Consider the following 15,696-nt stretch of genomic DNA (forward strand, 5'->3'; position numbering starts at 1 on the left):
ATGTGGAACGCTCTACAGCTGAAAAATGTAAGCGCCTGAACCGTGAAACACTTACTGAACAGACGCTCACACCTTTGAATCTCACTGCGTGGTTAGATGAGCTATGGGTCTGCCAAAAGAAATGACCAGGCTGCCATTGTTATAATCTAAATGTTTAAATCTGGCACATTCTTTATCTTGCCAGAAAGCACATGACACTGGTCCTAATGGACACCACTCCTCAAACCGGATTCGGCATGCGCAATCTGCAGCTGTTACAAGATAAAATAGAAGCTATTTAAATCAAGATCATGGCACAAAACCAGAAGTCATTTCTGGGTGTATTTATTATACATCAGTTCCACAAAATAAAAAGACAGAACAAGATTTCCACATAGACTTTAATCTTCTAGTTGAATCCCTATCTCCCACACCATCTGGTTCTGAGTAAAGAAATCAAGATACATGGATACATTGGAGTGCATTGTTGGGAGTTAGAATCACTCTTGACAACAGAAAAAAATGTGCATGGTGTTAAATTCATGATTCACATTTCAGATTTCATTATGTCATACTCTACACACATTGGGTTGTGTGTAGTTAAATATCACTTTTCACCTCTGAGATGACACAAATGTATAAGAACACAGTCTGGGCCAAATGTTATAAGGGCACGTCAGGTCTGGACAAAATGTCAACTTCTTTAACATAACAGCAAATAGGTTGTGGTAGAGATATGTTCCAATTACACTGTCAGAGGGGGCCTTCTATGCACTGCAAAGCAGCACCATTCATTCTGCTGACTAACAAGTTAGCCACAGTTTATGAATGTAGCTTCACTGAGGATAACATGTTAAGTGCTTCAGGTCAAGTGTAATTCTTGAGAATGCCTATTAAATGAGCTATAGAGTAGAGGCTTCACGTACTTACCTATATTTGACCATTACTGTATTCATAGTAAACAAACATTACAAGGAAACATACTACCCGATATCAAAGGACTTGACTGGTGAAGTTAGTTACTGATATTGCAAAGCTAGAGAGGGAAGCACAAGACTTTTAAAAAGATAAAAAGTAAAGAATAAAAAAAGAAATAAAGATGTAACGCTGAGAGGTATTCTGCTGGCGCAGAATGCACAGCCATGGCAGTGAACTGGGGAGTGGGGTACAAGCATAGGAGAACAGGGGCTGTTTCAGGGGTATGGCTCCGGTGCATCCCTCTGTGCCTTTGCAATCAAGCGCTAACTCCAGCATGGCTTCTCACCACACGACTTGAGTGGCGCCAAGCGAGAAAATCAGCTTTCGCAGCAGTTGTGCAGTCAGAGCTGTGGTATACAATCAGACAGGCCACCACTTCTGTTCCTGAACACGCAGCGCTAAAAGTTTTAGCGTTGCATTATAACAACCAGATGCTGGCACCTGGATCAACAGGTGATTTAAGTTCTCATTCGATCAATCAATCGCTCCAGCTAGTCATTAAGACCTGAGATTGAACAAATGCCAGGAACCATTTGGGTTTCCAGCAGACATCAATACAGCAAGCGCTCCCAAGTGGCTGATCTCTACTTTAGTACCTTTGGCATAGTTAATGATTATTGACGATCATGAGAGAATTATAAAGGGTTACCATGTCAGTTGACAGCATGTTCTGAAGAACAAGATCACAACCACAGAAGTCAGCAGAAAATGGCCATCCACAACTTTCCCTCACACAACACACTGGCCTTTTCCCCTGAAAACTGAAAACGCCTTTATCAGTTTACGTTAGAAGCACCCAAACCACATTTCAACTACGAACAAACAAAAAAATACACATTCAACCAATTCAAGCACTTGGAAACATTTGGCTCATGACCTCCAGTAGGACACAAACCCTTCCCTACAGTACCCCTAAGAGAAGAATTAAGATATCTAGATGAACAGGTTTATGAAGAGAATATGAAGACTAATTACACCCGTTTTTTTTTTTCTGAATAGGCCCACGAATACCAGCAGCAGTTACCAAACGACAGTGTCACAGACGTCACATGTTAGAAGATCATAGAAAGGGGCTGTTCTGGAAGGAGGAGGAAATCAGTTCAGTGCAGCCAAAATGGAGAACATTGGGAGGTTTGTTTCCCGTCACTGACAGGGAAGTGAATGATGGTTTTGGCGTCGGCCGAGCAGCTGGTGCGGAGGCTTCCTCTGCGGGCGGAGGGGTTTCTCAGGGCGGCGGCAGTGTAACGCGGTGGCAGGGACATCCAGCCTGGACTCACAGCGAGCTGTTTTCAGTGCAGGCCTTCATTACGCCACCGGACAGTCCCGCGGACCTGAGAAACTGCTCCGAGGACCTGGCGGGGAAAGGGAGCGGGAAAACAAAACAGTGAGGGGGACGGCTCCGCCCACATCCTGAGCTGGCTCCGCCCACATAAGGTGGAAGAACGAATCCCATTCTTGTTCCAGCTAGTGAACAACACAGACCGCACGGAAAAGTGGATTTCTGCATTTCAGAGCCCACCTGCTCCGATAATGACATTACTGATGTGACTCTGCACAAGAAAGCAAACATTTATTTGCATGATGGACAATTGCCCAAGCCAATAAGTTATATAATAACAAAAAAACAAAAAAAAGATTTTAAAAAAAATACACTGCCATTGTCCTGAATCGCACAATTGGTGCAAACTTTCATCCCCAACAAAGGAGAAAAACCTCTGTCAAACACAAGCGTAATTTACAATGGTTAGCCCACCACAACACAGCATGCAGCATTTAGCGACGGAACATTCACACGTGTGGTAAACTCTAAGGGGTGATTTACGCGTCGAAGTTTAAGGGCAAGCTCTCGTGTGAGCAGGAGTGTGCGAAGAGATATACGAGAGATTTGAGAAGTTAAGGCTTCCTGCTATTAAAAGAGATTGATGGGTCTCGACAGGAACGGAGATGAGCCTGACCTTCCAGAAGCGACACCACCCCTCATCAACACGTCAGCGTAAAGAATTTCCCCGACGCTCCCCAAGATCCCAGACCGACATAAAAATGTCGCCCATTACGAGAAGGAACCCGCACTTTGGTAAAGATACAAGAGGCTGGAACATGGCTGGTATTAATCACGATGAACTACACCTTCATCAAACTGACCCTTTCCACCTCCCCGCTGAAAACGAGGCTTTTCCAATGCACAAGTGCGCTGCTCACATTATTCTCCCGGACGGCTGAGGTTCTCGGTGCTCTTTTTGAAGGGATTTGATTAATGAACCACACATCCCTGAGCAAGGAGCCTCCACCCCCCCCCCCCCCCCACCCCCCAAGAGTGAATGGCACTGTGGCTTAATTACTTACTAATCTGTCATCTCGGAAGCCAGCGCTACGGAGTTTGGAAAGGGATCTTGTCGACTTGATTCATCTTCAGGTGATTATCGAGGATTTGGAAAAGCTCTTGGATGTTGGGTACGTGTCCGGACTGCAGCTTTGACCAGATCGGTACATCTTTAGGGAGAAGAGAAAGAAACCGATCAGAGAGTTAAAATCAGAACAAAACAAAAAAAAACCTCATTTTTAAATCTTAAAAAGAATCTTGGTTTAGAATCATCACTTCACTTTTAATATCTTAAAATCTCAAAATGAGGAAAACAAGTATTTCTTAAATCCAGTCCTATAGTTTGTAATGACAGCATTCAAATACAAAGACAGGAACACTAATCAACACAAATGTGGGCTCCGCCAGAGCCACCAAAACCACGATGAGCATCTTCTGTTCTGCTTTGCTTTGGCACGGCACAGGTGTGACGCTACTGAGGAACAACACAACAGCGAAGGAGACGGGCACCACAAGACAGGCTTGCCTTCAGGAGTGTGACTGAAGGAATGTACAAAGTATTATAAAGTGTGTAAATGTAGGCAATTACATACTGTAAGTCAGAACTGCAAACACCCCGAGATGTTAATTTGCTTAAATCTAAAGATAGCTCTTTGTCTTTAATCAAATTACTCCTGATGACATGTGGGTAACACTCTTCAGATGTGCAAAGTATATTACATTGCCATCGGTTATCTTGGCTCTTGGCCCATTTCTTGAATTCAATAGTACTTTTCTATGTGTAGGTACTTCAAGAGAATGATGTTCCCATCTTTTAGTGTCTGCAGACATTCCCATTTTTCCCTTGCCTCAAGCACCGATAGTTCATTGCAAGGTCTTTGTCTATGGTGCCTAAAAGGTCCCGGTGAACTGTTTGATGGAAATGGTATTACAATGCCAACTCACAAGAACTCTTCTAAGCACAACATAATTTTTAAAAATACTCTAGCTTACAAATCATAAGGGATGAATACACCTTTGAGATTTGGTTAGATTACTACCACATTAAATGTATGTTGCAGAACACAGATTTAAGTTAATGTGAATATTTTCTTTATTGGAAGAAATAATATTTGGAACAGTAACAGCTAGGTTTTATTAGAATGGCCATATAATGATAAGATGAAATGTTTGAGGTGCATTTGGCACTCATAAAAAAAGATTACATGCATTTTTAAAAAAAAGAATTGTTAAATATACTATATATTAAAGTACGAGGTATTAAAATGGTTCATACCTCAGTACATCCAATATTAATATGGGACTTCAAAACCCTGCTTGCTTTGCCCTGAGCATTTATATTCAGCAATTTACTAGTCTGGGGATGCTCGCAGCGGCTTAGGCTACTACGCTGATACAATAATGGAAATTGACAGTATGCACTGCAATTATTAAGTTAATCAGTCCACCACGCCTCACTGTTGGCTAATCTTCTTTAATGACACAGTGAAAGGGCTCTTTGAGGTTGCTGTCTGAGTGAAGATGTGTTCTGCCTAATTTAACTTTGAGAGGGACACTCGAGGAACATATAGGAACATGCACAGCAACTTGCATTATGGCTATTGTGGAAATTTCCACTTAAGATTACAACATGTTCTACACATTTTAAACATCTTTGGCAAGAAGTGCAAAAGAAAAAGGACTAAAATTTCAAATACCTCATTCTCATTCAATCAACCACAAAAGGTGTGTAACAAATATGCATATAAAAGATGATATTTTAATGCATGAGTGATGAAATGTTCATTGCAAATTAATTCATTCTTACCCTTTAGCCGTGAATACTCACTTCTGGAGAATTATGGTAGTCAAATGTGAAGTGTTGCATGACTAATGGCTTTCGGCCCATTTTTGAATTTATTTAAGGATTGAGAGGTTAGATTTTTAAGTGCTATGCAAAAGACCAACCAAATCTTAAGCAACCAAGTCTTAAATAACCTTTTCCTTTGGAAGTAGGTGAATGACTTTATAGTTATGGGTGAGTAATTCATAAAGATGGGAGGACAAGGAGGAAAAAATGAGGGGTAAAATGACTGCACAGTTAAGTTTGACATGCGACTTATAAATCAAATATCAGCTCAATAGGGGAGAAGGTCAAGGCAATGAAAGAAGACAGCTGTTCAGCTGATATTTTAACTCCAAAATAAAAATTTAAAAAATTGAAAGCAATATCAAGACTGACACTTACCGTTCAGTGCAACTTCAAAAGCCCCTGTGGACAAAAAATGAGTTTCTACCATATTGCTGAGGAAAAAGGTCATCAGGCATGAAAATATCTGAAAAAGAAGATGGACAGACAAGGTGTAAAAAATAAATAAACAAATAAAATGAAATAAAACAAGATTTTATTGCACAGGGCTGTGAAAAGAATAAGCCAACTTTCTGAATGGTTGATGAACACCTGCATGCAAAACATTTGTAAAATGCACCCCCGTATGACCGCCGTCAGGGAGCTCCACTGGTTGCATTACTGTTCATGCACTTTTCAAACACATTTCATCCAGTCACTTTCATTCCTCACATTTTGCATACGTTACACCTGGAAACATGTTCAATAATTTCATTTCACTTCCTTTCATAATGGTACAACGGTAGTGCCACACCTAGGAATCAAACCCGCCAAATTCTAAATAAAAATGTTCAAATCTGAACCATCAAGCGCTTTGTACTGAAGGTTGGGGGTCTTTTCTTAGCCAGTCATCAAGACCTCACTTAACATATCATCCAAAAGACAGCTCCCACGCCAGCATCCAGTCCCTGAACTTGTGCACAGTTTCTGCTTGGTTCCGAGGTATGACTGCTGGCCAGTGACTACCACCAGCACTTTCTTCTTTTCCCCCATATAAACACTAACCTAACCTAACCCAGCCCAACTATTCACTTCATGATTCACTTCACAACACTATTCACTGAATGATAGAGCTCTGGTACTACTAAACATGCAATGATGCCAGAATTTGTCTGTTATACAAACAGATAAGGCTTCTGTCAGCAAAAATAAATTTTCCAGGTTTTTTCAGATACATTAATAATAACTGCAGCCATACCAAGCTAGGCGTGACACATCAATCACGTGAATGCACTTGTTTTCCCGACACTGTAAGTCCCCCCAGATCAGACCATCTGCTAAATTAATGCAAAAGCAATACGTGTTGCCAAGAGGTTTTCAGGATTCAAAAACTTTACCTTATTATCTTGGCTCCAAAACCATATCCTTGGAGTGTCCATTCCAAGAAAAGGGAAAGGATTCTGTCCACTAACAATAAGAGCGATGGCAAGCAGTTTGAAGTAGGAAACAAAATTTGCAATGTACCTGGAGGAGGGAGGAAAAACTTGATGAGGAAAACGGCTTTGGTGGTTCACAACAGTTAACAATCATCTGACAATTTATGTTTAACGTAGCTGCAGCAGCTGTTCTAAAATACACTCACTTGCTGAGGGGTTTGGGGGGGTAGTTTTCTCCCTCGATACGGATGTCCGGGTACAACTGGCTGATCGCTCGGGAGTACTCCTGGAACACCTTGCTGTACCCTCAGGAAATGCTAGAAGAATGAATGAAATGTCAAAACGCACTGAAGAGCAGAAAAGCAGTCGCCTCTGCGACACTGCGACTGAATCGCAACCAATGTCAGCGATTATTAAAAGAATGTGCAGCACGGGCTTCCTGGTTACAGTTCAGTACTCAAAAACGTATTCTTCATGACATCCCATGAGGGAACATTCCATGACGTTAAGATGATTATAACGTAGCAAATGAAAGGCGTTTAAAAGAAGTAGCCATCTAATCCCCTTCGTATTAATTACCTCATCTAACTTTAAGGTGGCGAAGGAAATGATTATATCTACCAATGTAAAATTCTCTAAGAGGATAGCCAACTAGCTACAGAAAGCTCAACTTCTCAAGACACGTCATCTAGACCAACTCGAGCCAATTTAATTTAAGGTAGACTAACGAGCTAATAAATGTTGTTTTTGCGACCACCCTGTCGTACTACTTGCTATTACCTTTCATTAATCCTCAGACACGGGAATTTGCATTAGTTAGCTAACGTTAGACAGCACCTAGAGTAAATAGATCATTTGCAACTACCCCGTTTGCGGATATTGCGATGCAAGATAGATAGCTACAGTGCCGCTTATCTTTTGTCAATGCAAAAAAACGAAAACATACCAAGCAAACCAAAAAAAACAAGACTAGGCTAAAGTGCCAGTCGGGTTCCAATTCAACGATGAAACCAGTGAACCAGCGGACTAACTAGCTAGCTATTTACTATGTTGTCCGACTACAAACGTTACCTAGCGCTATTTTAAAATAGTTCACCTACCCCAACCAAATAGTAGCACTAGCTGTCATAGTTGATTACATGAGGCGTTAATTCAAAGCTGGGCGAGCTACCAAGCTAGCCAGCAATCGGCTTAGGCATCTGATAAACTCTGTGCATTTAACGTAGCCCTAACTTGCTTTAATGTTGCACACCGTGTAAACTAGATATCTTGTGCTAAGCAATAACACACCGAATAACTAACCTGCAGGCTACTTACCAATACTGAAATTTTAGAACTGGACCAGTGTACAGTTTATGCTTGGCCAGCTTCTGTGGATCCAGGTCCCGGTGGCTTTCGGGCCCAGCGTCCAGGTTGTCAGCGGCCTGTTGCTGTTGCTGCTGAGCCATATTTTTGCCAACATAAATATCCCGCACAGTGACAACCGTGAACAGCAGCATAGCCGTCAGAATACCCGCCTGGCTGTATTCAGCCATTGCGCCCCGTATTTGGGGGTTGATAAACAATATAATGCACAATTAGCTAAGGAGTTTCGAGTCGTACATAAACCTCACTTTCTGTTCAAATCTCACTGGGCTATTTCTCCAGGCAACACAACGACCGCACAAAAAGCTTTCTCAATCATAGTTCTTCTACCTCCTAGCGGTGGGAGGTCTAATGTTTTGTATATCCTGGTTTCTTTTTGCAGCATATTACTGGCAGTTGGAGGTAAATGTGGTTGTTGCTCAAGCACTCGAAATAAAAAAGGGGGATAATTGAAACTGACGTGTATGCTTTTATACAGTCTATGATAGGCTTATAATTTGAGAAAAAAAACAAATATGCATGTGTGTACACCGAATGTCACGGTTTAGATCACATACCGGTGAGGTTGTTAGGTTAAAGATATCTGCTGATGAGACAAGCAAAAATAATTTAAAAGAGACAAAGCTGTCTTATTTTAAGAGAAAAGTTTGGGCTAGCTAGCTGTCATATCGGCTGAATCAAGACTTTACTGATATAAAGATTCTTACCAAAATCCCAGATAGCAGTCACTTCTTGGCCGATTCAGGGTCGACTTACAACCGGTCTGATTATCTCAATGTGGGCTAAAATGGGGCCATACGTGGAAGTAATTTACCACCATGTAAATAGTATGGTCATTGCTGTGCCGAGCCCGAGGTAGGTATACAGCACGTGGCCCATAACTGCACAGCTAGGGCCACAATCCGCGCAACAGCATGCACCACACTGCGTCAGTTGTAATGTAGTAGACAACATAGCTTAAGGCGAAACGAGAATGTGCTGCTCATTTAATAGCTAGCTAACGTTAGCTAATGTTACTTAGCAAAACGCTCTTGTCTACAACTTAACTTTGTCCGGAAAACAGTAATTATCCGTAGGAAATAGGCAAAATGTGAAGGGTTTCCCAGGTCGTGGAATGTCTGGAGTGGAAAGCAAGGAGATTTTGATCATGCAATTTCAGACAAAGGAATTCGTTGAATTTGAAAATAAAATGGCAAAGCTGTGTTATGGATGTTAATGATTAATTGATGATGGATTATTCCATCATCAATTAATTTACATCGATCAAGCTTAACAGTTTTAAAAATGACAGATTTTATTTTGGGTCAACGTATGTTGCACTTAGGGACGATATAGCTCAAGAGGTAAGGCCGATTGTCTGGCAGTCGGAGGGTTGCCGGTTCAAACCCCGCCCTGGGCATGTCGAAGTGTCCTTGAGCAAGACACCTAACCCCTAACCTCTAACTGCTCTGGCGAATGAGAGGCATCAATTATAAAGCACTATATAAATGCAGTCCATTTACCATCTTTGGAGAGAACGTAGATAATTATTTAATTTGTCCACCAGATGGAGCTGTTTATGTACCCGCTGGGCATGCAAGGTGAGTTTACGCATGGAAGCATAATCGCGTCACAGTCAATACATGCCAGTGCGTTCTGACCATACTGTACAAGAAATCAGTTTTAACAGGCAGCGTATAGTTAGCCTACCACACCAGAGTAAGAAAAGCACAAAAAATACAAGATGTTTAGTTAGTTAATATGCGGCTACATGTAGCAATGCATGCTGGGGCCCTTCCCAGGACAAGCAGGTATAGATAATGGTTGGAAGGACAAAGTTCTGGGATCAATTCCCACATTCAGAGAACTAATACAAATTTAAAATGACGTGTTAATTTATATGAATGTTAAAAGACTTTGTGACCTTTGGGTTACAAGACCAGCTCCTTACCCATTACAGTACACTGCCACCCACAGCTGTGTTTACTTCTGGCAGAAATACTGAGGGCCAGACCAGGCCCCTGTCTCTTTTATCTGATAGTTGTGCTGCATGTAGGCCAGACTCGGGCTGAGAACACATGCATACATCCAGCGAGCAGAAGAAGCAACATTTGTGGCCCAGATATGGGCCAAACAAATGTCGCTATCTGGGAGGGTAATTTTATATTGTATATTGCTCAGGATGTAGGCACTACGTCAATATAAATCCATCAATTATTATTACATATGTATATATATATATATATACAAACTTCACAATGTAATGTAGAACCTGTGCTTTTTGAAAAATGATTAACAATGTGTATTGATATGTAATTTATTACTCAATGTCTTGTTTTTATCAATCTAATTATTTTAGTGTATTGCTTGTGGACAAAACTACTAAACTACTACTGAAAGTGGAACTGTAAAAAGGATCTCTACAAACACGAGAGACAAGTTAGTCCACAGTGCTGTAGTTTAATTGTTGTTCAACAGAAACATACATTTTTATTGTCTTAAGAATGTTTGATATTAGTCCCATTCATCAAAGAGATCAATTAATGTATTAAGCATTAAAAAAACTGGCTGCAGCAGAATTAAAAGAGGCATGAGAACAGAGGAGAAACGTGTGGGCCATCTGTTTAGCCGCTGCAGCATCTTGACTCCTTTCAGGCATTGTGTTAATGTCCAACTATGCCAATATAATACATAAATGATGAACCATCTCCTTCAAACAATCAGGAAACACTACAAGGAAAGGGTTTGACTTTGGTTAAGTCAAGCACACATATCAATGTTGTTGTCACATAACAGCTGTGTGTGTCAATGCATGTACTGTATTTGTTACCAAGCTTTCACATATATGCAAGACTTTCAGTGAAACATACATTAACAAATCATACAACCGATAGCTGTTATGTGTTTTCTCACATTAAAAAGGCTGAAAACTGAGCGATGGCCCTAAAAATATACAGTATACTAATGATGACATATGAGCAGAATGAGAATTCATGGAACACATCCTTTCAATTTATAAAGTTCACTTGAGGTTACAGCACAGTACAAAACATTACTTAAATATCATCAGGCATGTAGTAGAAATGTATTGAGCCACATCAGTCAGGACAGGATGGAGGTTTGGGGGCCAACTAATTGAGCGTTCTTGAATTTTAGAGACCAGACCATCCAATCACAGTTGAATCGCACATACTAGCAATATCAAAAAAAATAATAAAGGGAAACAATGTTCAGACTGTAAGAAGATAGTCTCTGTTCATACCTTCAAGGCAGTTGCAAAGTATTCAGGCAGACGAGACCAGTGAACCTGCCTGCTGACAAACATATAACCATGCAGACACAACTCTGTATATGTGTAAGCTGATATACAACACAAATTGAAGTAGGTAATATAAACATATCAGCCACTTATACTCCACTTGTAATCCAACACATCGGTTAATTATTATGTACGTCCGCAGTTATTTGATTGCCTGGCTTGGCCCATACCAAATATGGTGCCAAGAGCACGTTAAGCCCTAAATAAAAAAGTAAACGTAATAAAATCATACCCACGTGGTTAAGGCACCAACAGTACCATAAATGTGGACAGGCACTGTATTAATTCGGTCCTTTGGGGCTACCTTGCATCTCTAGCACTTGAATCAATGTTTTATTGCTCACAATACTGTAAGTTATTATAATGTAAAATGATGGGACTGTGTGATTGCATCTGCAGTACATAAAGGAAAAGAAACGCGCTGAACTCTATGGTATGTGAACTTGGGTGCCGGTCCTGTGTTATAAATATGCAAAAATGAGATAAGGGCCGGACTTCCATATAATATTTTTATATGTCTTTTATTTGCACAAACGTTTGGCCCAAAACATTTGTGCAAATAAACTATATATAAAACATTTTATGGAAGGACGGCCCTTATCTCATTATTGCACCTGCAATAACATGTAATGTTATAATTTAAGTTAACTATTTTTCTGAAAGATCACTTAAAACACTCTTTAGTGTAAGAACAGAGAAAAAAAATCACAGATAAAACCCTAAAATTAGGTCCTCATTGGACCCAAGGGAAAACTGAGCCTGTTTGATATTATATTTGTGGGTAATATATGTGCAGGTGGGATAAATAAGCTGAATTAATTTTAAATAGATGATGGTATCAATGCACAGTATTGCCAACCACTCAAATTGTATCTGAAACACTGCAAAACCAGGATTTTTGCTTTTTAATAAAGTGTTTTCTTTTTTCCGCAAATTTGCCCTTCTAACTGCAGTGGGCGTTGTGATTTTGTTTGAGTAACAGTTTTAACACAGAGCTAAATCCTTGATATTCCTTAAACAAAAAAGATTAATTTGAGCATTGACCATTAAATCCACACATTGGCAAGGTTAAAAAGTATAACTTGCATAGGATTTGGAATTACGAACAAAGCACAACGTGGTTAGATTGAAGAAATATCAGATGGCAAAACACATGGCTAATGAACTGATATTGTGACTTTTTATGATTAAAATTCAGCTCTCGTTTAAGGACCTAAGGTGCTTAACTATATTTATTTGGACTTCACAGAGAGGCTATGTGAAGGTGTAATGTTTTTAGTTGTGGAAAAAAATAAAGCAAAACATTTGTAGATGCTCCATTGTTTTAAGATGGCTGTTTGGTGATTAATAAATAAATATTACAGAACTTAAGCTCTGTTTAAATAGTAGCCTGCATGTACTGTATACATTATCATAACAACACTGTATCCACTCATTATTCTTGCAAACTTGCACATAGCAAGTGAACAAATTCTGAAAAGTAGAAAATTGACAGCTTAACAGTATGGTGTTAATAATATCCATAAATGGGTAGATTAACTGGCGAGATGAGACAACACTGTACACAACTGGGTCCTCATTAATACTCTATAACCAGTTTCACACTCATTAACACTTGCATTGGATCTGTCTGGTGCCTCGTGGTTCACTATTCAATCCATGCCCTTTACATTTATGGAATGACATAATCAACCACAAGCAAGGGATATAAGCTTTTCTCTACTGTTTTCAGAAAAAAGTGAAAGTAAAAAATATACATTAAGATTTAAAAGTACCAATGTAACTTAGATGACATGAGTACTACTTTAAAAAAAAAGTATGACATGCAATAAAATCTTAGGAGTTGGCAATACTGAATGCAATAATGTAGCCCAACACAAAATTCCTCAGTCATTGGAAGCAGGTCCTGGTTAGTCAGCACTCTTCTTGTCTGAAGGCCAAGAAGAAGAGAGAAAGGCAGTATGCTCTTATACTTAGTTACTTCTGACTATGAGAAGATTCAGATTGAAATTCAAGAGAAAAACAGCAAGACAGAGAGAAAGAGAGATACACAGAGACAAAGTCAGGATTATAAATTGGTTCACAATGAGAAACTGAAACAATTGCAGGCACAATTGCACTCTTTCACAGCAGATGTTTATGCTGATATTTCGTAGCCTACGTCTTGCATTATGTGGAATTTTGACACTAGTCTAAGGGAGAGAGGAGAGGAGGGGGCCCAACGAGAGAGGATCATGGGATTGTCCTTAACAAGGACAGTTGTTCTTGGCATCGGGTTCCTGGGTGAGCCTCACTCTACCATCCTCCCTCTCCACATCCCTGTAGAGCAAGGACTTCTGGGCCTTGAGCCTGCAAGCCAGGCACATGAAGATGGAGTCCACATTCTGGCTCTCCTTGGGGTCCTTTGCCGACGTCTCAAAGAGCAGCATGTTGTGGGCGTCGGCAAACTTGAGGGCCGTGTTGGAGGGCACCTGGATCTGGCTGACCAGGTCACATTTATTCCCGACTAAGACCCGGGGCACGGCGGGCGAAACGCGGTGCCCGTTGCACTCCTGGATCCAGGTCTTCAGATTCTGGAAGGAGGCCATCTTGGTGACATCATAAACAAAGACGACGGCGTGGACGTTACGGTAGTAGTGCTCCACCATGCTCTTCCGGAATCGTTCCTGCCCAGCTGTGTCCCAGACTTGCACCTGCAGAGGGGAGAGCAGACCAAGCCATTACACTTACACATAGCCAGACCTCCATTTGGTCAGTTTGATGAGCTGTGGAAGAGTGTAGGCTACACACAAACACACACATACAAAATGTACTGTCTGAAAAGCAGGAACACATCCATAATATATGTGACAGATGAAAAGACATGCTTTCTTTGCTGTTGTCATGCTAAAATATTATCTGTAGAGTGTCAGTGAAAATGCACTTAGGTAAATCACAAGCACTCTAGTTAAAAGGTGAAGAGCAGCTGTATAACATGGATGTAGAAGTGATGGAAACACATTTGAATGGAACCTGTATTCAAGCATTACACTGAGAGACACGTTGATGCTGCTCACGAGCATACATCAAAGCTTCCCTGTGTCCTGGAGACCGCATTATTCAGTTCCATTTGGCTTTGAAGTTCTATTTATTTCTCATATAGGGAGATCAGTGACAATGTGCTTCCAGTTGCCTAGCTGTCACATTGAACACTTAGCACACAATTAGTTTTAATAATAAGATTTATCAATATGTATCATGGCTGGGGGATTTTTTTGTAGCTACCTTAGACACAAATGATGAAGGCCAACTATAGACAAAATCTAAAACCCATAGGAAAGACAGTCAGGGTATATCAACTGTAAAGGCACATGCACACATACGTAGGTGAATTGAGGATACTTTCTTTTCCAAGCCTTGCTGGTAAATGTAATGTTATTCTGCACAAGCTATTCCCAACATGGTAAATTTAACTGCCTAGAATGTACTCACAAATGAAACCTAAAAACTGACCATTAAAATGCATCACACGAAATAAACACAAACAAATGAATCTAAAATCGTCTATGGGAGTACAGTTCCTTGCTTGATCTTGAACTTTAACCAATATAACTGTACCCACTATATGGACTATTGTAGCGTAGGCTATGGCACATTACAAGTATAGCAAATTGTCATATGGTTCACACCAGGACTGATTGAATCGTTATTTCAGTGGAAGGAAGGAAAAACTCAACAAAGGAAAAAAGGCCCTGCTTCTCGGTAGTGTCAGTGGCTTACCTTAATTTTTTCGCCCTCAATCTCCACAGCTTTCTCCCTGAAATCAACACCGATAGTCGCTTCTGTCTTCTCCGGAAAGCTCCCTCCGGTAAAGCGGAAGGTTAAGCAGGTTTTTCCAACGTTTGAGTCCCCAATGACAATTATCTTGAATATTCGGGTTTGGACACTTTGGTCTAAAGACGTACTCAGTTCCACTGAGGAGGTGAGATTCGTGTTTTTGGAATGACTTGTTCCTCCCCTATTTTTTAGTGATTCATTTGCCATACCGATAAAAAAGATGCACACGGCTGTGTACTGCACTGTGCGGTTGGGGGAAGGGGCTTGGTTGGGAAACAACAGAAGTCCACTCCCCTTACAGCTGCATCCACATAAAGAGATGCGAAAAGACCGAGAGGGAAAGACAGATTAATACGATAAGATGACAATATCTGAACTGTTCACGGCTGCTTACGAGAAATCGAACAAAAATTGGACCAAAAGAACATCTCCTGTCTACCAGATTTTACAAATAAAATGGGGAGAAACCAACGCAATATTTAAATACAATACCTTGATTTTTCCTATCCTTTTGAGAAATGTCAGACCGGTAGCAAACAGACGAACGTCAAACCTAGCGCAACATTGTTTTTCCTCTTATCAGCATCTTGATACAGTGTGTCTACACAATTCAAGCTCTCATCCCTTCCTTAAATCTGATTGGCCGTGTGGAGCTAAAATGGCGCAGATAGGGCTA

At 40.5% G+C, this 15,696-nt stretch overlaps 2 protein-coding genes across 2 annotated transcripts; both read right to left on the reverse strand.

Annotated features, from left to right (window-relative positions):
* Positions 1–362: 362 nt before the first annotated feature.
* selenot2 (selenoprotein T, 2) lies at positions 363–8,219 on the reverse strand. Its single transcript, XM_064329349.1, has 6 exons — positions 7,859–8,219; positions 6,748–6,858; positions 6,503–6,629; positions 5,505–5,592; positions 3,301–3,447; positions 363–2,309 (listed from the first exon to the last, which is right to left on the reverse strand). The coding sequence occupies exons 1-5, from the start codon at positions 8,074–8,076 to the stop codon at positions 3,326–3,328; spliced, it is 666 nt and encodes a 221-aa protein (XP_064185419.1). The 5' UTR covers positions 8,077–8,219; the 3' UTR covers positions 363–2,309; positions 3,301–3,325.
* A 2,106-nt stretch (positions 8,220–10,325) lies between these two features.
* On the reverse strand, positions 10,326–15,640 carry rab33a (RAB33A, member RAS oncogene family). Its single transcript, XM_064329351.1, has 3 exons — positions 15,513–15,640; positions 14,964–15,321; positions 10,326–13,897 (listed from the first exon to the last, which is right to left on the reverse strand). Exons 2-3 carry the CDS (start codon positions 15,225–15,227, stop codon positions 13,451–13,453), a joined length of 711 nt encoding a protein of 236 aa, XP_064185421.1. The 5' UTR covers positions 15,228–15,321; positions 15,513–15,640; the 3' UTR covers positions 10,326–13,450.
* Positions 15,641–15,696: the final 56 nt, after the last annotated feature.

The sequence above is a fragment of the Anguilla rostrata genome, chromosome 3 (assembly GCF_018555375.3).
Source record: "Anguilla rostrata isolate EN2019 chromosome 3, ASM1855537v3, whole genome shotgun sequence".
Taxonomy (NCBI): Eukaryota; Metazoa; Chordata; class Actinopteri; order Anguilliformes; family Anguillidae; genus Anguilla; species Anguilla rostrata.

What these genes read in the sequence shown, in the direction of transcription:
- rab33a (XM_064329351.1), bottom strand. Translation starts at nt 15,227, where the DNA reads ATGGCAAATGAATCACTAAAAAATAGGGGAGGAACAAGTCATTCCAAA. An exon ending in TTGAGGGCGAAAAAATTAAG is followed by an intron (nt 13,898 to 14,963) that starts GTAAGCCACTGA and finishes TCCCCTCTGCAG; the next exon opens with GTGCAAGTCTGGGACACAGC.